This window comes from Oncorhynchus kisutch, linkage group LG30, assembly GCF_002021735.2.
Source record: "Oncorhynchus kisutch isolate 150728-3 linkage group LG30, Okis_V2, whole genome shotgun sequence".
Classification (NCBI taxonomy): domain Eukaryota; kingdom Metazoa; phylum Chordata; class Actinopteri; order Salmoniformes; family Salmonidae; genus Oncorhynchus; species Oncorhynchus kisutch.
In genome coordinates, this window is record NC_034203.2 from 16,727,529 (window position 1) to 16,750,213 (window position 22,685).

The 22,685-nt window shown below is 42.8% G+C and overlaps 1 protein-coding gene across 10 annotated transcripts in view; it reads right to left on the reverse strand.

Moving 5' to 3' along the window:
• Positions 1-22,685, reverse strand: part of LOC109874536 (partitioning defective 3 homolog) — a 239,563-nt gene that overhangs the window by 143,824 nt on the left and 73,054 nt on the right. For 9 of the 10 annotated variants that reach the window (XM_031809815.1, XM_031809812.1, XM_020466486.2 and 6 more), the window contains exons 3-4: positions 4,717-4,897; positions 1,620-1,819 (exon numbers count right to left, since the gene is read on the reverse strand). In XM_031809815.1, the coding sequence (XP_031665675.1) occupies positions 1,620-1,819; positions 4,717-4,897 (381 nt within the window). Of the gene's footprint in view, positions 1-1,619; positions 1,820-4,716; positions 4,898-21,136; positions 21,232-22,685 lie in introns of those variants that run through there. The other variant, XM_031809816.1, reaches the window with a different exon arrangement.

A 22,685-nucleotide genomic window follows, 5' to 3' on the forward strand; every position in this document is an offset into this window, starting at 1 on the left:
AAAACAACTTATGGAACAGCGGGGACTGTGAAGCAACACAAACATTGGCATACACACACACGATAACATACATACACTGATATAGTACTGTAGAGATGTGGTAGTGGTGGAGTAGGGGCCTGAGGGCACACTGTATGTTGTGAAATCTGTGAATGTATTGTAATGTTTTAAAATTGTATCAACTGCCATAATTTTGCTGGACCCCAGGAAGAGTAGCTGCTGCTTTGGCAGCTAATGTGGACTTGGGTCAAACGTTTCGGGTAGCCTTCCACAAGCTTCCCACAATAACTTGGGTGAATTTTGGCCCATTCCTCCTGACAGTGCTAGCGTAACTGAGTCAGGTTTGTAGGTCTCTTTGCTCGCAAACACTTTCCGTTCTGCCCACAAATGTTCTATGGGATTGAGGTCAGGGCTTTGTGATGGCCACTCCAATACCTTGACTTTGTTGTCCTTAAGCCATTTTGCCACAACTTTGGAAGTATGCTTTGGGTCATTGTTCATTTGGAAGACCCATTTGTTCTTCGGCTTGCAAGTCTCCTCCTTTTTCCTCCAAACATAACGATGGTCATTATGGCCAAACAGTTCTATTTTTGTTTCATCAGACCAGAGGACATTTCTACAAAAAGTACGATCTTTGTCCCCATGTACAGTTGCAAACCGTAGTCTGGCTTTTTTATGACGGTTTTGGAGCAGTGGCTTCTTCCTTGCTGAGCGGCCTATCAGGTTATGTCGATATAGGACTCGTTTTACTGTGGATATAGATAATTTTGTACCTGTTTCCTCCATCATCTTCACAAGGTCCTTTGCACAAGGTCCTTTGTTCTGGGATTGATTTGCACTTTTTGCACCAAAGTACGTTCATCTCTAGGAGACAGAACGAGTCTCCTTCCTGAATGGTATGACGGCTGCGTGGTCCCATGGTGTTTATACTGGCGTACTATTGTTTGTACAGATGAACGTGGTACCTTCAGGCATTTGGAAATTGCTCCCAAGGATGAACCAGACTTGTGGAGGTCTATAATTTCTTTCTGAGGTCTTTGCTGATTTCTTTTGATTTTACCATGATGTCAAGCAAAGAGGCACTGAGTTTGAAGGTAGGCCCTGAAATACATCCACAGGTACACCTCCAATTTACTCAAATGATATCAATTAGCGTATCAGAAGCTTCTTAAGCCATTACATTTTCTGGAATTTTCCAAGCTGTTTAAAGGCACAGTCAACATAGTGTATGTACATTTCTGACTCACTGGAATTATGATACAGTGAATTATAAGTGAAATTATCTGTCTGTAAACAATTGTTGGAAAAATTACTTGTGTCATGCAAAGTAGATGTCCTAAAATTATAGTTTGTTAACAAGAAATTTGTGGAGTGGTTGAAAAATGAGTTTTAATGACTCCAACCTCAGTGTATGTAAACTTCCGACTTCAACTGTACATACATACTGACCAAAAATATAAATGCAACATGCAACAATTGATATGATTTTACTGAGCCTGATTTTAGCTAAGCCTGAGAGAGGATACAGGTAGCTAATGTCATACACTGAAGACACTGTACAGGGACATCACTTGAAACTGTTCAACTGCAGAGATAAGAGTTGTTTGATCATTGGCTACCTTTCTCTCCAGGCTATTGGTGCCAGTGCCGGTGCCTCCTACAGAGCGCCGTGGTTTGAGGAAGCCAGCCGTGGTAGACCAGCGGGTGGGGTTCTTCCTGGACGGTTTCTCTGGTGGCAGGGTCACGCGGGGGTCGCTGAACGGCCCGTTGATCGTCGCCAGGGCCGGGTCACTGCTGCGACGCACATGGAGGGGCATATCTGGAGGAGAGAGAGGGGCGGAGAGAGGGAGAGAGAGAAATTGAGAGATGGAGGAGAAGAAGTGGGAGACAGGCTCAAAAGGAGTGCACCTGGGGAAGTATGTACTTACGCCCATCACTCCACCAAACACCTGGGATTCCAGCCTCCGACATGACATTAGCAAATTGTTTGTGTCCTCCTATGTCACTCCATTAGTTCTGTGCATTGGTCAATATTCAAATGGGCTTCATTTTTGGCCACATGATTACATCTAGGTTGGTTTTTCTGGCCAATTCCCTCCTCACAGTAATCATTTGCCTATTCTTAATGAGGTGTGTGTGTCATTAGAGCTTATAGCTATTGCAGCCCGGATACCCAGTGTTATCAAAACACACATCGGCTAAATAAACAACAGGAATGATTATTTAGAATCCAACACTATTACAGCTGTAAATTATTAGGGCCATTATTAGGGCCATTATTAGGGCCATTATTAGGGCCATTATTAGGGCTATTCTCAGTAATGATCTGAAGGAGGCAAGTGATTGATCCAGTAGTATGGGAGCGGTTTCACATTAGATTGCAATGAGCAGGTCATCCAACTCCTTAATTAGATTTTTTTTAATAGATCATATGCTATAATGACGAACTTTCTGCATAATTATACCAACCAGTGCCCTAATTTATACCCTGTCAGAGAAATACATTTGAATCTCTCCTAACTATAATTAACGTGACGAAATTCCAGCGTCTGAATTTAAAGTTTTTTTTAACAGGGCCCAACTTGAAATCTCTATAGCTTGCGAAACTACAAATTGAATTCATCTGCACAGGGTCCTCTATGTAGCCTCTGGGAGTTTGAGTCTGGGAGGCTGGTCAGTCAGCGGTCAGGACCCGTCGTTAGACCATGTGTTGATACTGTGTTGCTCTCTGATCAGCTGTCTCCATTAAAATCTTACCTCATCATGACAATTATTCCACAATACTGACAGTGGGATCAGCTCCCAGAGAGATATCATCACCTTACGACTCCAAATATTGAGGTGGCTAATACTAATGCTAACCCTGTAATAATGTACTGAAACACAGATTCATTTAGCACATCATTTCACACATTTAAGATTAAGTTGACTTTACTGGTCAATTGTACACAAGATCCAACTGAACTTTAACTTCCGCTTTTAACCCAACCTCTACGAAAGACAAATACAGGTTTTGGAGAAGTGTGGGGGGTTGCCACACTGGATGCTCTGGGAGCTGTTGTTGTGGGATTTTAATTGCCTTGCTCAAGGGCACAACGGCAGGCAATGGCATCTAGGATTTAATACCAGCAACCCTCCAGTTGCCAGCTCACTTCCCAACAGATTTTTCACATCGGGCCCTGGATTCAAACTGGCAGCCCTCCTACCTGCCATTGTTACTCGTCAAGAAGTATATTGAGGCAAAAACTAAAAGACAGTTTTAAGCCTACAAAAATAACTAAATTGACCTAACATGAAATTACCTTTACCAGTCAGTAAACAACAAGCGTTTTTAAGTGCAACTTTAGCAATGATGGTTTTGGGAACAAGAGCTCTGAGATTTGGACAGTGTTCCGTCCTCCCTCCTTGTACTGCCATGTCCCATGAGTAAGACACAGAGTCACAGGGAGTATGTCAATTGCATTTCCTTGATTCCTCACATCCTCGCCTCCTTCTCAAAACCAATTGGATGAGAAGGTCAGAGGTCCCTCCCTTCTGAACTTCTCAGGACAGAGGACGCGAGGAATCAGGGAAATGCAATTGGGATTCTCCCATGGCCTTCTTAAGTCTGAAAATGTTTCCCACACGTCTGGTATCCTGGTGGCCTCATTTCCAACGCAGCAGTGGAACCTCATGGGACGCCTGCTCAACGTTTCCTGTTTGGATGAAGGAGCTGGTCATAAACAGAACCCTGATGCCGATGTGTCACTGAATGTTCCGGAGCACAAGCAGGGAGAAGAGTCAGTGGAAGTAGCACTTAGGAACAGCTACGTTGCAGTTCCCACCAGTCAGAATATGGGAATGTGAAGACTTGGCATCTTCAGAAGCCATGGAGAGGCCTTTAAAAAACGGTGTGTTAGCTACAGTCTCTCTTGAGTGGTCCATTCATTGGGCTGGTGTCAGTGAGGCAGCAATTCAGAGGCTGAACATGCATACAGGAGCCAAACGGGATACGACACGATTCTTTTTTCTACTTCCCAGAGAGTCAGATTGACTCTCGGAAACCATTATGATGTCTCCGCGCGCGTCCGTACGAAGGAAGATAAGAGGTCATTTCGAGAGCCCATGCTAACTCGTGTATGCTACTGTACCTATAGACTTCCAGTCATTGCGCAAACAATAGTTAATAGCCAGAATCTAGCAGTATCACTTCACTGTGATGCTCTGTTTGTGCTGCACCCTATCTAATATTTGAAGAATGTGCCACTTTGTTTGCTGTTGAAGACATATTGCTATTCTGACCTCGGTGCTACAGCCCTCCCACGCAACAGTTTCAACCAAAAAAGGCCACTTACACTGATGTTTGTTAATGGTCTCTTCCTGATGTTTCTGTACCCACTCAGACCAAAAGGGCGAAAACATTTCATGTGATCATTTTATGTGACTAAAGAATTGACAGCACTAGTCTTCCCACATTGGAAACTATCTGCATATCCACATTAGATCTATCGGTCTGCTCCGTAATTACCATCAAGGGCATATGTTCCTTGAACCCAGTGCAACTTTGTGCCACGTTCTGATGCCAAACGTTGCAGACAGAAATGCCACTAACAGTGCTGACGTGGTTCCTTAGTCTACATGTTTGTTTTACGTAACATTTTTCCATATCTGAATGTTACAAACGTATTTTTTTTTCTTCTGCTGAACACGCCCCAGGTGTTTGATTTGTGAACTTACTGGATCGAAGGGCGGACGGAGTGACCTCTATCTCGCTGGCGGCCTGGTAGGGCTGGAAAGCGGACATGTTGCTGGAGTTGAGCTCTGTGGCGAACAGGTCGGGGCTCTGGGTTCCCGTGGAGCTGGCGCTGGTGCCGTCGCCTCCATGGTGAGGGTCCTGTTCATCATACACAGCCACCAGCTGACAGAGAGAGGGACGAATATTACGTTATTGACCATTACATGAGCAACAGACATTTGTCTTTTGTATACTATCTCCCTGCTCTGTCTCTCTCTGACAGAGAGACAGAGACAGAGAGAGAGACAGAGAGAAACAGAGAGAGAGACAGAGAGAAACAGACAGAGAGAAACAGAGAGAGAGAGAGACAGAGAGAGAAAGAGAGAGAGAGACAGAGAGAAACAGAGAGAGAAAGAGAGAGAGACAGAGAGAGAAACAGAGAGAGACAGAGAGAGAGACAGAGAGAGACAGAGAAAGAGAAACAGACATTGGAAAGAATTAACAAAAAAACTGAGCAAACTAGAATGCTATTTGGCCCAACAGAGAGTACACAGTGGCAGAATACCTGACCACTGTGACTGACTCAAAATAAAGGAAAGCTTTGACTATGTACAAATTGAGAAAGGCCACCGTAGGCAGACCTGGCTCTCAAGAGAAGACAGGCTATGTGGAACTTCTGTGAATGTAATGTTTACTGTTAATCTTTTATTGTTTATTTCTCTTTTGTTTATTATCTATTTCATTTGCTTTGGAAATGTTAACATATGTTTCCCATGCCAATAAAGACCCTTAAATTGAGAGAGAGAGGAGAGAGATACCCGCTAATGATCAAAATCCAGAAAAGAGACGTTAAATTCTACAACCACATAAAAGGAAACAATTCCCAAACCTTCCATAACAAAGCCATCACCTACAGATAAATAAACCTGGAGAAGAGCCCCTAAGCAAGCTGGTCCTGGGGCTCTGTTCACAAACACACGCCACCGAGCCCAAGGACAACAACACAATTAGACCCAACCAAATCATGAGAAAACCTAAATATATTTACTTGACACATTGGAAAGAATTTACAAAGAAAACAGTGCAAACTAGAATGCTATTTGGCCCTAAAAAGAGAGTACACAGTGGCAGAATACCTGACCACTGTGACTGACCCAAAATTAAGGAAAGCTTTGACTATGTACAGACTCAGTGAGCATAGCCTTGCTATTGAGAAAGGTCGCCGAAGGCAGACCTGGCTCTCAAGAGAAGACAAAATGAGGTGGAAACTGAGCTACACTTCCTAACCTCCTGCCAAATGTATGACCACATTAGACACATATTTCCCTCAGATTACACAGACCCCCAAATAATTAGAAAATAAATACAATTTTGATAAACACTCATATCTATTGGGTGAAATACCACCGTGTGCCATCACAGCAGCAAGATGTGACCTGTTGCCACAAGAAAAGGGCAACCAGTGAAGAACAAACACAATTGTAAATACAACCCATATTAATGTTGATTTATTTTCCCTTGTGTACTTTAACTGTTTGCACTTCATTACAACACTGTAGAAATGTATATATAATTTGACATTTGAAATGTCTTTATTCTTTCAGAACTTTCGTAAGTGTAATGTTTCCAGTTGATTTTCATATGGTTTATTATCTAATTCACTTGCTTTGGCAATGTAAACACGTTTCCCATGGCAATAAAGGCCTTAAATTGAGAGAGAGGAGAGTGAGACAGAGAGACAGAGAGAGAGAGAGAGCGTGTGGTGTTCGAGGGAAAGAGGAACTCGAACTGTTAAGAATTCAAAGTTGACTTCTGATTTTAGTTGACCGGATCTACTGTATGATTCAGGCTTTCATTCCCAGAGTTCATTACATCCATAAACAGTTGTTTCCCTTCCCCCTGAGAATGACTCCATCTTTTCCTGAATCTTCAAAGCTTCCTATCCTACAGAGGCCTTATTAATTCCAGGGACAAGAACGCCTCCAGGTGTTTGAATAGGATATTCAAGCCATCACTCTGAGGCCACATGTGTTCAGCTGGTTTGTGTTACGGGTTCGGTGCTGTGAGGAAGGATACAAATCCTTCAAAAAAGGATATTAACAGTACAGTCACACGCAGGCAGCCACACTACATATTTTATTCACTATGTACTGTGGAGTACAGTCGAGGCAAAAAGGCAACCAACCGTAGCCCTAACACAGCCCGTCTCGGACTCCAATCCCCTACTGCCCACGACAGACAGACAACAGAGGGGGTCAGGCAGAGTTTGAGGTCACAATGACTTACTATGGCGGGATCTGTCCGCTGGAGGTAGGCTATACTGTCTGCGTACCAAATCGCACCCCATTCCCAATATAGTGCACTACTTTTGACCAGAGTCCTGCTGAAAAGTAGTGCACTATATAGGGAATTGGGCACCATTTGGGAAGGCCCACTACCTTGCCGTGTATGATGAACGTCTGATTCTGCTCTATATAACCCACCCTGCTCCGAGCCCTGGTCTGTCCCCGTGTATTAAAGCAGCTAAATCCTTGGAGCCTGTGGTTTTGTAGAGCAGCGCAGAGAGCAGACACCCTGGAGAGACTAACAATCTCTAGAGGGCATAGAGAGAGGTCCAACACAGGCACAAACCTCCCTTCCCAAATGCCACCCTGTCCCCTATAGTGTTCTCCTTCTGACCAGAGCGAGTTGTACCCTGCCCCGCTCCCCCTCCTCTCTCTCGCCATCTAATTACATCAGTACCCTAATAAAGGCAGAGGTAAAGCAATATTCATCATAAGACGTCTCTGTGACCTGGGGTCAAAAGTCAGTTTAGAGAAGGCCGGCAGACCGCCACTGACAGACCACTCTATAAGAGGACAGATGGGGATGTGTGTGCGTGCGTATACGTGTGTGTGTGCATACTTATGGAATATATATATATATAGTAATTCCTATATATATAGATCGATAGTAATTCCTAAGTACTGTGCCCAGTACAGAGTCCACGAGACTCATTCCCACTGTCAAGTCCCTAAGGGTTCCATAATATTACGTAATAGAACTAGACTGTTCCCCTCTGGGATCCATCTGGTGGTGATTATACAGAGGTAAGCAGGGCACATGGACATGGTGTGTGTGTTTAGACAAGGGCCCCTGTGTCCAGAATAGCCTCCCAGGGCTATTCGATCCCAGTTGAAACTATGACAGAGGATCAGTGTTAAAACTACTAGTAAGTTAGGTTCCATGGTAAGGATGAAAACCACTGAAGGTACACTTAGCATACATACTAATCACCGCACTGTCTCAGGCTTGTTAGAATTGCGTTTAATTTCTTTCCCAGACATCATGTGACGAGGGAGGAGTGACGCAGTACCGAATCCCGGTATTAAACGGGCTAAAAGATGAAAGGCCGTATTATGGATAAACTCAGACGTTATCGGGTCTGCTTTCGGTACATTTCCTATTTATTATTGCTACATAAAAGGTTATCTTGCACATTCTCACCAACCGATTCTAATTTCCAATAAGATGAAGACATTAGACTATGATGCTTTTTCGCTGTTCCCAATCCAGAAGACCGAGATCTCTCTCACACGGGGCCTTGTGTCTCTCACACGGGGCCTTGTGTCTCTCACACGGGGCCTTGTGTCTCTCACACGGGGCCTTGTGTCTCTCACACGGGGCCTTGTGTCTCTCACACGGGGCCTTGTGTCTCTCACACGGGGCCTTGTGTCTCTCACACGGGGCCTTGTGTCTCTCACACGGGGCCTGTGTCTCTCACACGGGGCCTGTGTCTCTCACACGGAGCCTGTGTCTCTCACACGGAGCCTGTGTCTCTCACACGGAGCCTGTGTCTCTCACACGGAGCCTGTGTCTCTCACACGGAGCCTGTGTCTCTCACACGGAGCCTGTGTCTCTCACACGGAGCCTGTGTCTCTCACACGGAGCCTGTGTCTCTCACACGGAGCCTGTGTCTCTCACACGGAGCCTGTGTCTCTCACACGGAGCCTGTGTCTCTCACACGGAGCCTGTGTCTCTCACACGGAGCCTGTGTCTCTCACACGGAGCCTGTGTCTCTCACACGGAGCCTGTGTCTCTCACACGGAGCCTGTGTCTCTCACACGGAGCCTGTGTCTCTCACACGGAGCCTGTGTCTCTCACACGGAGCCTGTGTCTCTCACACGGAGCCTGTGTCTCTCACACGGAGCCTGTGTCTCTCACACGGAGCCTGTGTCTCTCACACGGAGCCTGTGTCTCTCACACGGAGCCTGTGTCTCTCACACGGAGCCTGTGTCTCTCACACGGAGCCTGTGTCTCTCACACGGAGCCTGTGTCTCTCACACGGAGCCTGTGTCTCTCACACGGAGCCTGTCTCTCTCACACGGAGCCTGTGTCTCTCACACGGAGCCTGTGTCTCTCACACGCTACAGTACACGCTCGTAATTAGTGACGATGGCGGAGAGAGCTAAGCGTTCAAAAGTGTGTCGATGCTGACAATGCTCGTTGCCACAAATGCAACAAGACTTTTGCTTTTAAGGGCGGAAATACGAGCAATCTGTCCAAACATCTATGGAAAGTGCATCATGTACAGGCAGAGAAATGCACAGTTTGACTGCCCAGCTCATAGTCAATCTTTCGTTGTCTGATCTACGTTAGGTATGTATGCTAGCAGCCTAGAACCCACACACGGAGATAACTAGATTATGAGAACATGGGTTCCTGATCAAAAGGAACCATTAGCCAGCTGATTGTTAGCTATGGGTGCGTTCAGAAATTCATTCACCTTATTGAAAGATTATGCAACATTTTTGTTAAAGTTGCAGCTACAATGAACCAACCCACTCCTCCCTCCAATACCGCTGGTACAGGCCAAAGACAAGCCCAAAGACCCTTCACGCTGGCAGCGAGTGGGAGGATGACTGAGGGGGTGAATGAGTGCCACCTAGCCGTGACCAAGTTCATAGTGAAAGGCCTACACCCCTTTGCAACAGTGGAGTCCAAGGGCTTTAGGTAACAGTCTGTCAGTATATATTGAGTTGTATTCATGTTTAGGATATAGTAGTATAAAAGAGTTATAAATTAGTCCCATCACGCTACAATACACAACACAATAATTCAATAACGATAATCCAACACATTAAACTTTTTTTATTTTACTGTAGGGAGATGAGCAAGGCACTCAACCCCAAATATACCCCTCCCCCCAGGAGTTACCTCAGTGACACACTCATTCCTACCTGGTGTGGTGTAGAAAAGGCCAATGTGATCACTGAGCTGAAGGAGGTGCACCAGGGTAGTGTAAAACAGAAGGTCCTCCACACCAGGACAGTGTACAAATCGCTAACTGGCAGAGGTGATCTCAGACATTCTGGAAGAGTTTGAGACAGAGCAGAGCAAGATTGTAGCTGTGCCTGTTGATAATGCTGGCAATATAGATGTTGCCATCAAGAGGCTACACATCCTAAAAATAGGATGCTTTGCACATACATTGAAACTGGCAGCGCAGAAAATACACCAAATGACTTGGTGGTTCAAGAGATCCTCGATGTCCAAAACAGTCTTGAAGGAGAAGCAGCAGCTCCTTGGTAAGAAGCCAGTTCAGTCTATTCAAGTATTATTTTGAAATTGCCACAATTTTATTCAATATTCAAGTGTGCAGTAATTAAATGTATGTTGTTTTTTGTTGCCGTTTCAGGCCTTCCACAGCAACACTCACTCATCCTTGATGTCAAGACCAGATGGAACTCTATCTAATGATGGAGAGATTCATGGAGCAGAAGGCAGCGCTCCAAGCAGCAGCCTTGGACCCACGACTGCAAAAAGCAAGGACCAAGGACAACTGTGATGTAGTGGTGGGAGAAGAGAGCTACTCTGCCCCTCCTCACAAACATTGCAACAAGCTACCTCTGTGCTCAAGCCTCCTCCACCCCTAGAGAGGGTATTTCCGACTGCAGGGAACACAATAAGCCAGGAGAGGTCCTTCTGCCAGAGAAGGACTTCTGCCAGAGAAGGCAAATATGTTGATCTTGCTCCAGAAGAACTGTTAGTCCTTTTGCAGCCTACCTGCAGCCTACCTGCAGCCTACCTGCATGCCTACCTGCATGCCTACCTGCATGCCTACCTGCATGCCCCACCCGTGTTGCTCTATACAAGAGGTCAACCAATTATGATCTTTCAACGTCGATACCGATTATTGGAGGACCAAAAAAAGCCGATACCGATTAATCCGCTGATATACCATACATACATACATACATACATACTACATACATACATACATACATACATACATACATACATACATACATACATACATACATACATACATACATACATACATACATACATACATACATACATACATACATACATACATACATACATACATACATACATACATACATACTACATACATACATACATACATACATACATACATACATACATACATACATACATACATACATACATACATACATACATACATACATACATACATACATACATACATACATACATACATACATACATACATACATACATACATACATACATACATACATACATACATACATACATACATACATACATACATACATACATACATACATACATACATACATACATACATACATACATACATACATACATACATACATACATACATACATACATACATACATACATACATACATACATACATACATACATACATACATACATACATACATACATACATACATACATACATACATACATACATACATACATACATACATACATACATACATACATACATACATACATACATACATACATACATACATACATACATACATACATACATACATACATACATACATACATACATACATACATACATACATACATACATACATACATACATACATACATACATACATACATACATACATACATACATACATACATACATACATACATACATACATACATACATACATACATACATACATACATACATACATACATACATACATACATACATACATACATACATACATACATACATACATACATACATACATACATACATACATACATACATACATACATACATACATACATACATACATACATACATACATACATACATACATACATACATACATACATACATACATACATACATACATACATACATACATACATACATACATACATACATACATACATACATACATACATACATACATACATACATACATACATACATACATACATACATACATACATACATACATACATACATACATACATACATACATACATACATACATACATACATACATACATACATACATACATACATACATACATACATACATACATACATACATACATACATACATACATACATACATACATACATACATACATACAATACATACATACATACATACATACATACATACATACATACATACATACATACATACATACATACATACATACATACATACATACATACATACATACATACATACATACATACATACATACATACATACATACATACATACATACATACATACATACATACAATACTGAATGAACACTTATTAACTTATTATTAGTAGATTTGGATAGAAAACACTCTGAAGTTTCTAAAACTGTTTGAATGATGTCTGTGTATAACAGAACTCATATGTCAGGCAAAAACCTAAGAAAACTTCCAACCAGGAAGTGGGAAATCTGAGGTTTGTAGTTTTGAAGTCATTGCCGATCGAATAAACATTGTCTATGGGGTCCTATTGCACTTCCTAAGGCTTCCACAAGATGTCAACAGTCTTTAGAACCCTGTTTGAAGCTTCAACTGTGAAGGAGGGGGGAATGAGAGCTGATTGAGACAGGGGTCTGCCAGAGTGGCATGAGCTGATCATGCGCGCTCACGTGAGAGTGACCTGCGTTCCATTGCAATTCTAAAGAAAGGAATTTTCTGGTTGGAACATTCATGAAGATTTAGGTTAAACATCCTAAAGATTGATTCTATACATTGTTTAACAAGTTACCAAACGCGCAAACAAAAAGGAGGTATTTGGACATAAATGACAGACTTTATCGAACAAAACAAACATGTATTGTGGAACTGGGATTCCTGCGAGTGCATTCTAATGAAGATCAAAGGTAAGTGACTATTTATAATGCTATTTCTGACTTCTGTTGACTCCACAACATGGCGGGAATCTGTTTGGCTTGTTTTGTTGTCTGAGCGCTGTGCTTAGATTATTGCATAGTGTGCTTTTTCCGTAAAGTTTTTAAAAAATCTGACACAGCGGTTGCATTAAGGAGAAGTGGATCTAAAATTCCATGCATGCCTCCCGGGTGGCGCAGTGGTAAAGGTCGTACTGCAGCGCCAGCTGTGCCACCAGAGACTCTGGGTTCGTGCCCAGGCTCTGTCGTAATCGACCGCGACCGGGAGGTCCGTGGTGCGACGCACAATTGGCATAGCGTTGTCCGGGTTAGGGAGGGTTTGGCCGGTAGGGATATCCTTGTCTCATCGCGAGCCAGCGACTCCTGTGGCGGGCCGGGCGCAGTGAACGCTAACCAAGGTTGCCAGGTGCACGGTGTTTCTGGCTTCCGGGTTGGATGCGCGCTGTGTTAAGAAGCAGTGCGGCTTGGTTGGGTTGTGTATCGGAGGACGCATGACTTTCAACATTCGTCTCTCCCGAGCGCGTACAGGAGTTGTAGCGATGAGACAAGATAGTAGCTACTAACAATTGGATACCATGAAATTGGGGAGAAAAAGGGGGTAAAATAAAAAAATAAAAAAATCCATGCATAACAGTTGTATCTTTTTTCAATGTTTATTATGAGTATTTCTGCAAATTGATGTGGTTCTCTGCAAAATTACTGGATGTTTTGGAACTACTGAACATAACGCGCAAATGTAACCTGAGATTTTTGGATATAAATATGAACTTTATCGAACAAAACATTAATGTATTGTAGAACATGAAGTGTCATCTGATGAAGATCATCAAAGCTTAGTTATTAATTTTATCTCTATTTCTGCTTTTTGTGACTCCTCTCTTTGGCTGGAAAAATGGCTGTGTTTTTCTGTGACTAGGCGGTGACCTAACATAATGGTTTGGTGTGCTTTCTCTGTAAAGCCTTTTTGAAATCTGACACTGTGGTGGGATTAACAACAAGTTTATCTTAAAAATGGTGTAAAATACTTGTATGTTTGAGGAATTTTAATTATGAGATTTCTGTTGTTTGAATTTGGCACCCTGCACTTTCACTGGCTGTTGTCATATCGATCCCGGTAGTGGGAATTCAGCCATAAATTTGTAATAATGACAATTACAACAATACTGAATGAAGACTTATTTTAACTTCATATAAAACATCAATAAAATCAATTTAGTCTCAAATAAATAATGAAACATGTTCAATTTGGTTTAAACAACGCAAAAACAAAGTGTTGGAGAAGAAAGTAAAAGTGCAATATGTGCCATGTAAAAAAGCTAACGTTTAAGTTCCTTGCTCAGAACATGAGAACATATGAAAGCTGGTGGTTCCTTTTAACATGAGTCTTCAATATTCCCAGGTAAGAAGTTTTAGGTTGTAGTTATTATAGGACTATTTCTCTCTATAACATTTGTATTTCATATACCTTTGACTATTGGATGTCCAATAGGTACTTTAGTATTGCCAGCCTAATCTTAGGAGTTGATAGGCTTGATGTCATAAACAGCGCAATGCTTGAAGCACAGCAAAGAGCTTCTGGCAAACGCAGTAAAGTGCTGTTTGAATGAATGATTACGAGCCTGCTGCTGCCTACCACCGCTCAGTCAGACTGCTCTATCAAATCATATAATTAAGTGTATTATAATAGCGCATAGAAATAAGAGCCTTAGGTCATTAATATGGTCAAATCCGGAAACGATCATTTCGAAAACAAAACGTTTATTCTTTCAGTGAAATACGGAACCGTTCTGTATTTTATCGAACGGGTGGCATCCATAATTCTAAATATTGCTGTTACATTGCACAACCTTCAATGTTACGTCATAATTATGTACAATTCTGGCAAATTAATTACTTTAGGAAGAAATGGTCTATAAATGAAGAAATGGTCTACTGCTGCATATACCATGACTCTGCTTGCACAGAACGCAAGAAAAGAGACAATTTCACTAATTAAAAGAAATCATGTTAGCGGGCAATATTAACTAAATATGCAGGTTTAAAAATATATACTTGTTTATTGATTTTAAGAAAGGCATTGATGTTTATGGTTAGGTACACATTGGTGCAACGACAGTGCTGTTTTAGCGAATGCGCTTGTTAAATAGGCTGTGATTCAATGATAAATTAACACCGCATCGATTATATGCAATACAGGAAAAGCTAGGTAAACTAGTAATATCATCAACCATGTGTAGTTAACTAGTGATTATGTGAAGATTGATTGTTTTTATGAGAAGTTTAATGCTAGCTAGCACCTTACCCTGGCTCCTTGCTGCACTCGCAGAACAGGTAGTCAGCCTGCCACGCAGTCTCCCCGCGGAGTGCAATGTAAACGGCCATAATATTGTTAATTTCATTGGTTTCTTTTGCTGTAAATCATTCTTTATTTTATTTATTTTACATGTCAGAAAATAAAGCAATGTTAATACGGTTCTTAATTTGTTTCGTTTTTCCCCCTGTAAAAAAATAACAAAAATAACCAATAATAACTGGATCGATAAGCAGTATCGGTAAGAGTAGTAATACCGTTAAATTCTTAACGTTACCCATCCCTAGTGGGGAGTGACGCCCCCCCCCAAACGACCAGGTGTGTGTGTGTGTGTGTGCAGGTGAAGCTCCCCTTACACCGTACTAATTGCTACCTGTGTTGGCAAGCACAGACTTGGCCCAGTCACAAAAGAATTACTCATCCACACACACACAGGCATACACTCAACAGGGTTGGTCTTCCTTGAGAATGACTAGGTACGCAATTGCTAATGTGTGCTGATTGCCCTGAGAGACCGTATAAGTGTGTCGGTCTTCTTGTGTATTTGACAGGATCGGTATGTCAAAGTTCATTGGTCGCGTACACAGAATTGCAGGTGCAGTGAAATGCTGGTGCTTCTAGCTCCAACAGAGCAGTAATAATACCTAGCAATACAAAACTATACGCACATAATCAATTTTTTAGGGAATAGGGTGCCAATTGGGACGCATCCAACATGTATGGACCCAACCAGGCCAATAACATCGGCATAACTAGCTGAGTAACTGTCTGCAGCCTACAAATGTAACGGATATATTGAGGTGGTGAAAACAACCCACCACGGTCAGTAGTAGACTGCGAGGTACTGTTCGTATTGGGTCTAGACCATTTCATGAGTTTTGTTTGATTTGTGGCATGAGAGGGGAGAGATGAGTTGTCTGTAGTCTTTTACTATAAGACATGGTCAGCAACACACACACAGCCAAACACTCAACCACATCAATCCGATCCAATCCACCCATTAAATCATGTAGACTTGACAGATGATTTGTAAATGATGTAGACACACATAGAACCCTTGTGGAAGTGTTCATCTGTTCTCAAGACCGATGTCAAAGTGGTTTGAAGTCTGGTGGGTGTCAGGGAGATGGAATGTCTGACCGGGGTGCAACCCCACACTCCCACTGCTGTAACCACGAGTCCACCGAGAGCGAGCCGAGCCAGAACACTGCCAGCGCCTCCGTATTGTCCTTGACCCGATGAGCCCTCAATCACCTACCCATGCACGCACGTGCACGCAGACACAAGGTGCATATTTCAGAGCGACAGAGAGACAAAGTCTGACTAGCCCGGGAATGTAGGATCATGTTCAAATGTAGAACAATTGTGACTAGAAATAGAAGGAGCAGTTTGAGTGTAATGACCCCTATCCATTTCACTAAATGGAAACAATAGACAGATGTAGGAAAAGCAAGGTTTCTCTGAATAAGACCTACATTGAATTATAGGGACAGAATGGAATAGTAATTGGGGACGGCGCTATAGTCATTTAAATGTATAAAGACGACATGAACCATTTCCGTAAATAAAGGCCAGACATGGCTGGCTGTATGCTACATATTTAATTTGTCAAAAGGGAAACGACACGTAAGCTTGTAGGAAATTGAAACTAAAACTACAGTCCACATCTTTCATCGGACACATGAAACCCGGATAAAGCTTGTTCTCACATTAACTACGAGCCTACATCTGATGGTTGTGTTAACCTTCGAGATCTGTGAGACCTGTTCATATCCCAGGGGAAGAGCTGCTGACATCATTCCCACTCAATAAAAGTCGGTGAGCACATGGTGATGAAGGCGTGGAGAAGAAAAGGGTACAAGACGCTCTGCATACAGGTAACTGCCAAAATAAAGGTAACACCAACTTAAAGTGCTGGGCCGCCACGACCCAGAACAGCTTCAATGCACCTTGGCAAAGATTCTACTAGTTTCTGGAACTTCCATCATTTGGTGTTTTGTTGACGGTGGTGGAAAACACTGTTCCGGCGACGCCCCAGAATCTCCTTTTAGTGTTGAATTGGGTTGAGATCTGGTGACTGAGACGTCGATTGGCATTTGATTTACATTGTTTCCATGCTCATTTGTCACGTCATTTGGCTTAATTAAACGCAGGAACTGCGCCTGTGTAGAAGCACCTGCTTTCAATATACTTTGTATTCCTCGTTTCCTTAAGTGTTTCCATTATTTTGGCAGTTACCTGTACCTCCAATAACAATAGGCCTACTTCCAACAGAGCTATTCAATGTGTGTTGCTGTTGACCTACTGGTTAATCCAATAGAATACCATCCAATTAAGCACCTCGGTATAGTCTGAAGAATTAGGATCATTGGGTAGTCTGAAGAATTAGGATCATTTGGTATAGTTTGAAGAGTTATGAGCACTTATACTTGAAAGCCACCAACTAACTTCCAAAGCCTGGTGGGAGAACAGTTAATGAGAATCATTCATCACACAGTATCACCCTTAATCACATTGAAGCTATATTTATTCTGTTTTCCTCGATTAACGGCTTCTCAAGCCAATCAACACTTAACCAGATATCCTGGGCATATTTTACAATGTGGGTGTTCAATTAACTGTGAACGACTTGTGTCGCGGCAGAGGAAGAAAAGCTTAAAGACGCGAGTGTGTTTGAACAGCTCAGTGACGACGTCTACGACGGAATAGCGTCCCGGCGCGCTTGACGCTGCACCACAGAGATAAGTTTGTCAAGAATACAGTCTCCCTCCCCACTCGTAAATCAAATAGAGCCAGTAAAACCCACTCAGCCTGGCTGATACTAATGTCCACTTGGCAGACACAGGAAGACGGAAATGGCAATAAATACCTTCAGTTGCAGAAGGTTTACATGGCGACTAACGCAGCGGGGCGAAATGTATTGTTTCTCCATGCCCTAGTCCCAAATGGAACCCTTTTCACTATATACTGCACTACGGGCTCTGGTCAAACTTAGTGCACTGCATAGGGAATAGGACATGGAGACGGTTTGTTACTCCTTCTCCCAGCATGCATGGGCTGAGGTGTTTAAAGACACAGTACACTAATCATTCTATTTCCATGTAGCTTCATTTCCTGCACAAGGAGACACTGGGCCTAAGTTGCAGCCATTTCAGAGAACGTGCCAGTATAATACGCCAGTTCTTTGTAGGGGATGCGACCTCTACCCTGGACGGTAGGTAAGGTTGGTGTTATTCCGGCAGTGATGTAAACAGACACTTGTTTGTCTAACCTTTCTGACCGGACAGCGGAAATCTGAATGCCATGTGTGCTAAATCACTTTTCCCCTAGCTCCTTAAAACAAAAAGCCAGGGACAGCTTTCCAGAAAGAAGCTAGAGACATCCTGAGCTCCCTCCTCTCAAAAACCTCATTCCAAGAGATATTTTGCAAAACCAACGGTAATAAATGATGTTTTAAACAATGCCAGTCTTTCTCCATAGCATCTGTCTGGCCAGTGAACAACACACACTTGGCCAAAGTCATAACATCTTAAATTGAGTTAAGATGCCTTCTGACTGTTATTTCCTGGCCCGGCCGGGCTGAGTAGAGGGAAGTTGCATCGTTCCTCACGATACAGCTGGCTGAGCTCAATTGTATCAACATTGAGCAATTCTATTGTTTCACAATGTGACCAACCCAACGCTCGTGTAGAGCGCAGCAATAAAACTGCACAATTAAAAGCGAGCAGCAAGAAAAAAAAAGGTCTGAAGCAGAAATGTGTTTCATCAGACAGCGTCTGGAGGAGTCCCGGGTGTCCAATACCTCCCCTTCCTGTGATGCCAGCTAAGCATTTCCCCCAGTAAAGAAAGGCGTCATCCTAAATGGCACCCTACAAAGCACATGATTTTTTGATCAGGTCCCAATAGGGCTCTGGTCAAAAGTAGTGCACTACATAGGGAACAGTGTGTGATTTGGGAGTCCCTCTGCTCGCCTTTCAACGGCTCGGCGTTTCTCATCTCATCCAGTAATGGGGCCCCTGATGAGACCTAGACCTACACTAGTACCCACTTAATGAAGACTCATCATCTAGCTTTATGGCTTATAGAGTACCAACACCATAAGCCAACTGAGCTACAACTAAATAGCTCTGTCCAATAAGGTTCTGGCCAGGTGTAGATCACCATGTAGGTTGGCATTTGGGGCGCAGCATATTATATGTGAGCTGACAGCAGCCAATGGTCATTGGTCAAGGAGGATGAATAAGGCCTCGTCCTGGACCATGATGCATCTGGAAGAGCTCAACGATGTATTATTGATGAGTGCTGACACTGATGTGCCCTAACCCTTAACAACCCTGTCAACAGGTCACATAGTTAAAAATGGGGGGGGGCTGAGACTGACAATCCATGGGGACCTTCAGGGTCCTAAGGGGAACTGGACCTATCTTTAATTGGAGTTCGAGGGAACATTTGAGTGGGCGGAGTGACAGTTTGGTAATGAGAAATTATAGTTCTGCTGACGTCTTCAGAAATAGAACACCGTCCGACTCCAGTTTGATAAGCAATTACTTATCCCCTTGGTTCCATTACTTTGGGCGGGATTTGGATTAGAAAACATTATAATTCAAATACATGGAGATCTCAGAGGAGATTAGCGCTCATTAAAGGTCTTGACAAACCATGATAAATGAATTAGGTTATCAGGTGGTTCAAGAGAGGACCTACTCCACATAGTCATCTGATATGTGATTTTATAAAAAATGAACATAGCTATTCCCAGAAAAATGAAAATATTTTCTTAGCAAAAGGTCATCTTCTTTCTCTCTTTCTCACGGTCTGTCTCTCTCTCTCTCTCTCTCTCTCTCTCTCTCTCTGCCAAAGGTTCTCTTCCTTCTCCATTTTGTTCTCTCTGACAGACCACTATTAGCATTAAAAGCCCTCAACATACTTAGTCACATCGCTCTTCCTTTCACCACCGTAACCCCCCAGAGCGCAGCCACAAAACCGAATTAAACTCCAATAAGCAGAGCACAAATGAAACTGTCAAATTCATGTCTTTGGGAGTTTGGCACAAATCAATAATATGGACAGGCAGTCTATGTCCCAAACGGCAACCTATTCCCTATATAGTGCACCATCCTGCCCTGGTCTAAAGTAGTGCACCATGTTGGGAATAGGGTGCCATTTGGGACGAAGACAAAGTCTTTGAGACCTGAAGACTCCCCGGCGACACTGACACACATGGTGGGAGCATAACACAAGATGGTTTTCACAGGACTCATCAGTTAAAGTCAGTGTGTGCTATTTTGGCATTGGGGAAGGGGTATGACGACGTGACACTGACTATGGATCACAGTTCCTACTCTGCTCTTTTACAAAAACTAGAAGCCTACTTCTCTGCTGACAATAGCTCATCTTTGCTCACATTAGCTCATCTTCAGCATCTCTGCTGACATTAGCTCATCTTCAGCATCTCTGCTGACATTAGCTCATCTTCAGCATCTCTGCTCACATTAGCTCATCTCTGCTCACATTAGCTCATCTCTGCTCACATTAGCTCATCTTTAGCATTAGAACGAGTTCTAATACTATATACTCCACTCTAATTTACATTATCATGAACCCATATCAAGTTAGTCAACAAGGTGGTTAGTTCCCATTGTGTTCCTAGATGCATATCACAACCATGTCAAAGTCAGACACCCTGTCAGAAAATCCATTTGTTTAAAATCCAGTTACATTTGCTGGTGTAGTTTCAAGATGTACAGAATTTTGTAGAAGGCCAGTGCAGTACCCACAGTTACCCACAAGGAACAAGTTACACTTCGTCAAGCACAATGCGGTTCATCGAGTGAGCGATGCAGTCAAGAGGACCCAATGCAGAAAAGACTGACTGGCAGTTCGAAAGTAGGTCTAAAACCTTGGCCTTGCCTGACGAGGAATGGAAATTGACTTACCTGCATGGTCACATCAGATCCTAAACCTTCAAACACATGTTCTACAGTGCACTGAGTACTGAGAGATGACAGCCAGAGCAAAACAGAAAGACCAAAAGAGAGCTGAGGACACTTCAGTCCAACAGATAAACCACCACAAACATTCACCCAGAGACAGCACACTGTGCAATCTGTTGATGGTAAACTGCCACAATGAGTTTGGCCTTCAGTATGTATCATTCAATGATTGAGGTCAAGTCACTGAACACTTAGCTTTGGATGCCTCATGGGCAAAAGTGTTTAAAGCAAGATGTTGCTAATAATATGAATACTATACTGCCCAAAAATATAATTGCAACATGCAACAATTTCAAAGATTTCTGAGTGACAGTTTATAAGGAAATCAGTCAATTGAAATAAATTCATTTGGCCCTAATCTGTGGATTTAACATGACTGGGAAAACTGATACACATTGGTTGGTCCAGCCAGTATCTGGTGTGACCATTTGCCTCATGCAGGGCAACCAATCTCCTTCGCATAGAGTTGATCAGGCTGTTGATTGTTGCCTGTGGAATGTTGTCCCAGTCTTCGTCAATGGTTGTGCGAGGTTGCTGGATATTGGCGGGAACTGGAACACGCTGTCATACACGTCGACCCAGAGCATCCCAAACAGGCTCAATGGGTGACATGGTAAGTATGCAGGCCATTGAAGAACTTCAGCTTCGAGGAATTGTGTAAAGATCCTTGCAACATGGGGCCGTGCATTACCATGTGGAGGAATGGCATAACAATGGGCCTCAGGATCTCGTTATGGTATCTCTCTGCATTTAAATTGCCATCGACAAAATGCAATTGTGGTCTTTGTTTGTAGCTTATGCCTGCCCAAACCATAACCCCACCATGGGGCACTCTGTTCACAACGTTGACATCAGCAAACAGCACGCCCACACAACGCCATACTTTTGGTTTGCGGTAGTGAGGCCAGTTGGATGTACTACCACATTCTCTAAAACAACATTGCTGGCAGCTTATGGTCGAGAAATGAACACATTAAAAGTTGCCTTTTATTGCCCCCAGCACAAGGTGCACCTTCGTAATGATCCTGCTGTTTAATCAGCTTCTTGATATGCCACACCGATCAGGTGGATGGATTGTCTCGGCAAAAGAGAAATGCTCACTGACATGGGTGTAAACAACATTTTCAAAAAAGTACACTTTTTGTGCTTATGAAATATTTCTGGGATCTTTTACTTCAGCTCATGAAACATGGGACCAACACTTTACTTATTGCGCTCATATTTTTGTTCAGTGTACATGTATACACTGACTACTAATCAACGTCAATACTTAGCATCCAAATGGAATGGAATCCTGTTGGAATAGGGGAATGAATTCCTCCCTGACTAAATCATGTTCTCGCAAAGGACAGACACTTTCTCTGATCCCTCACAAGACCACAGAGTACGAGACTACTACTGTGGCACCATGGTGGAAGTGGAAAAGCTATACATCGTAAACATGAGACTATTACCAAATGAAAGAGCCGGGAGAGTAGAACAGGCATTCAGG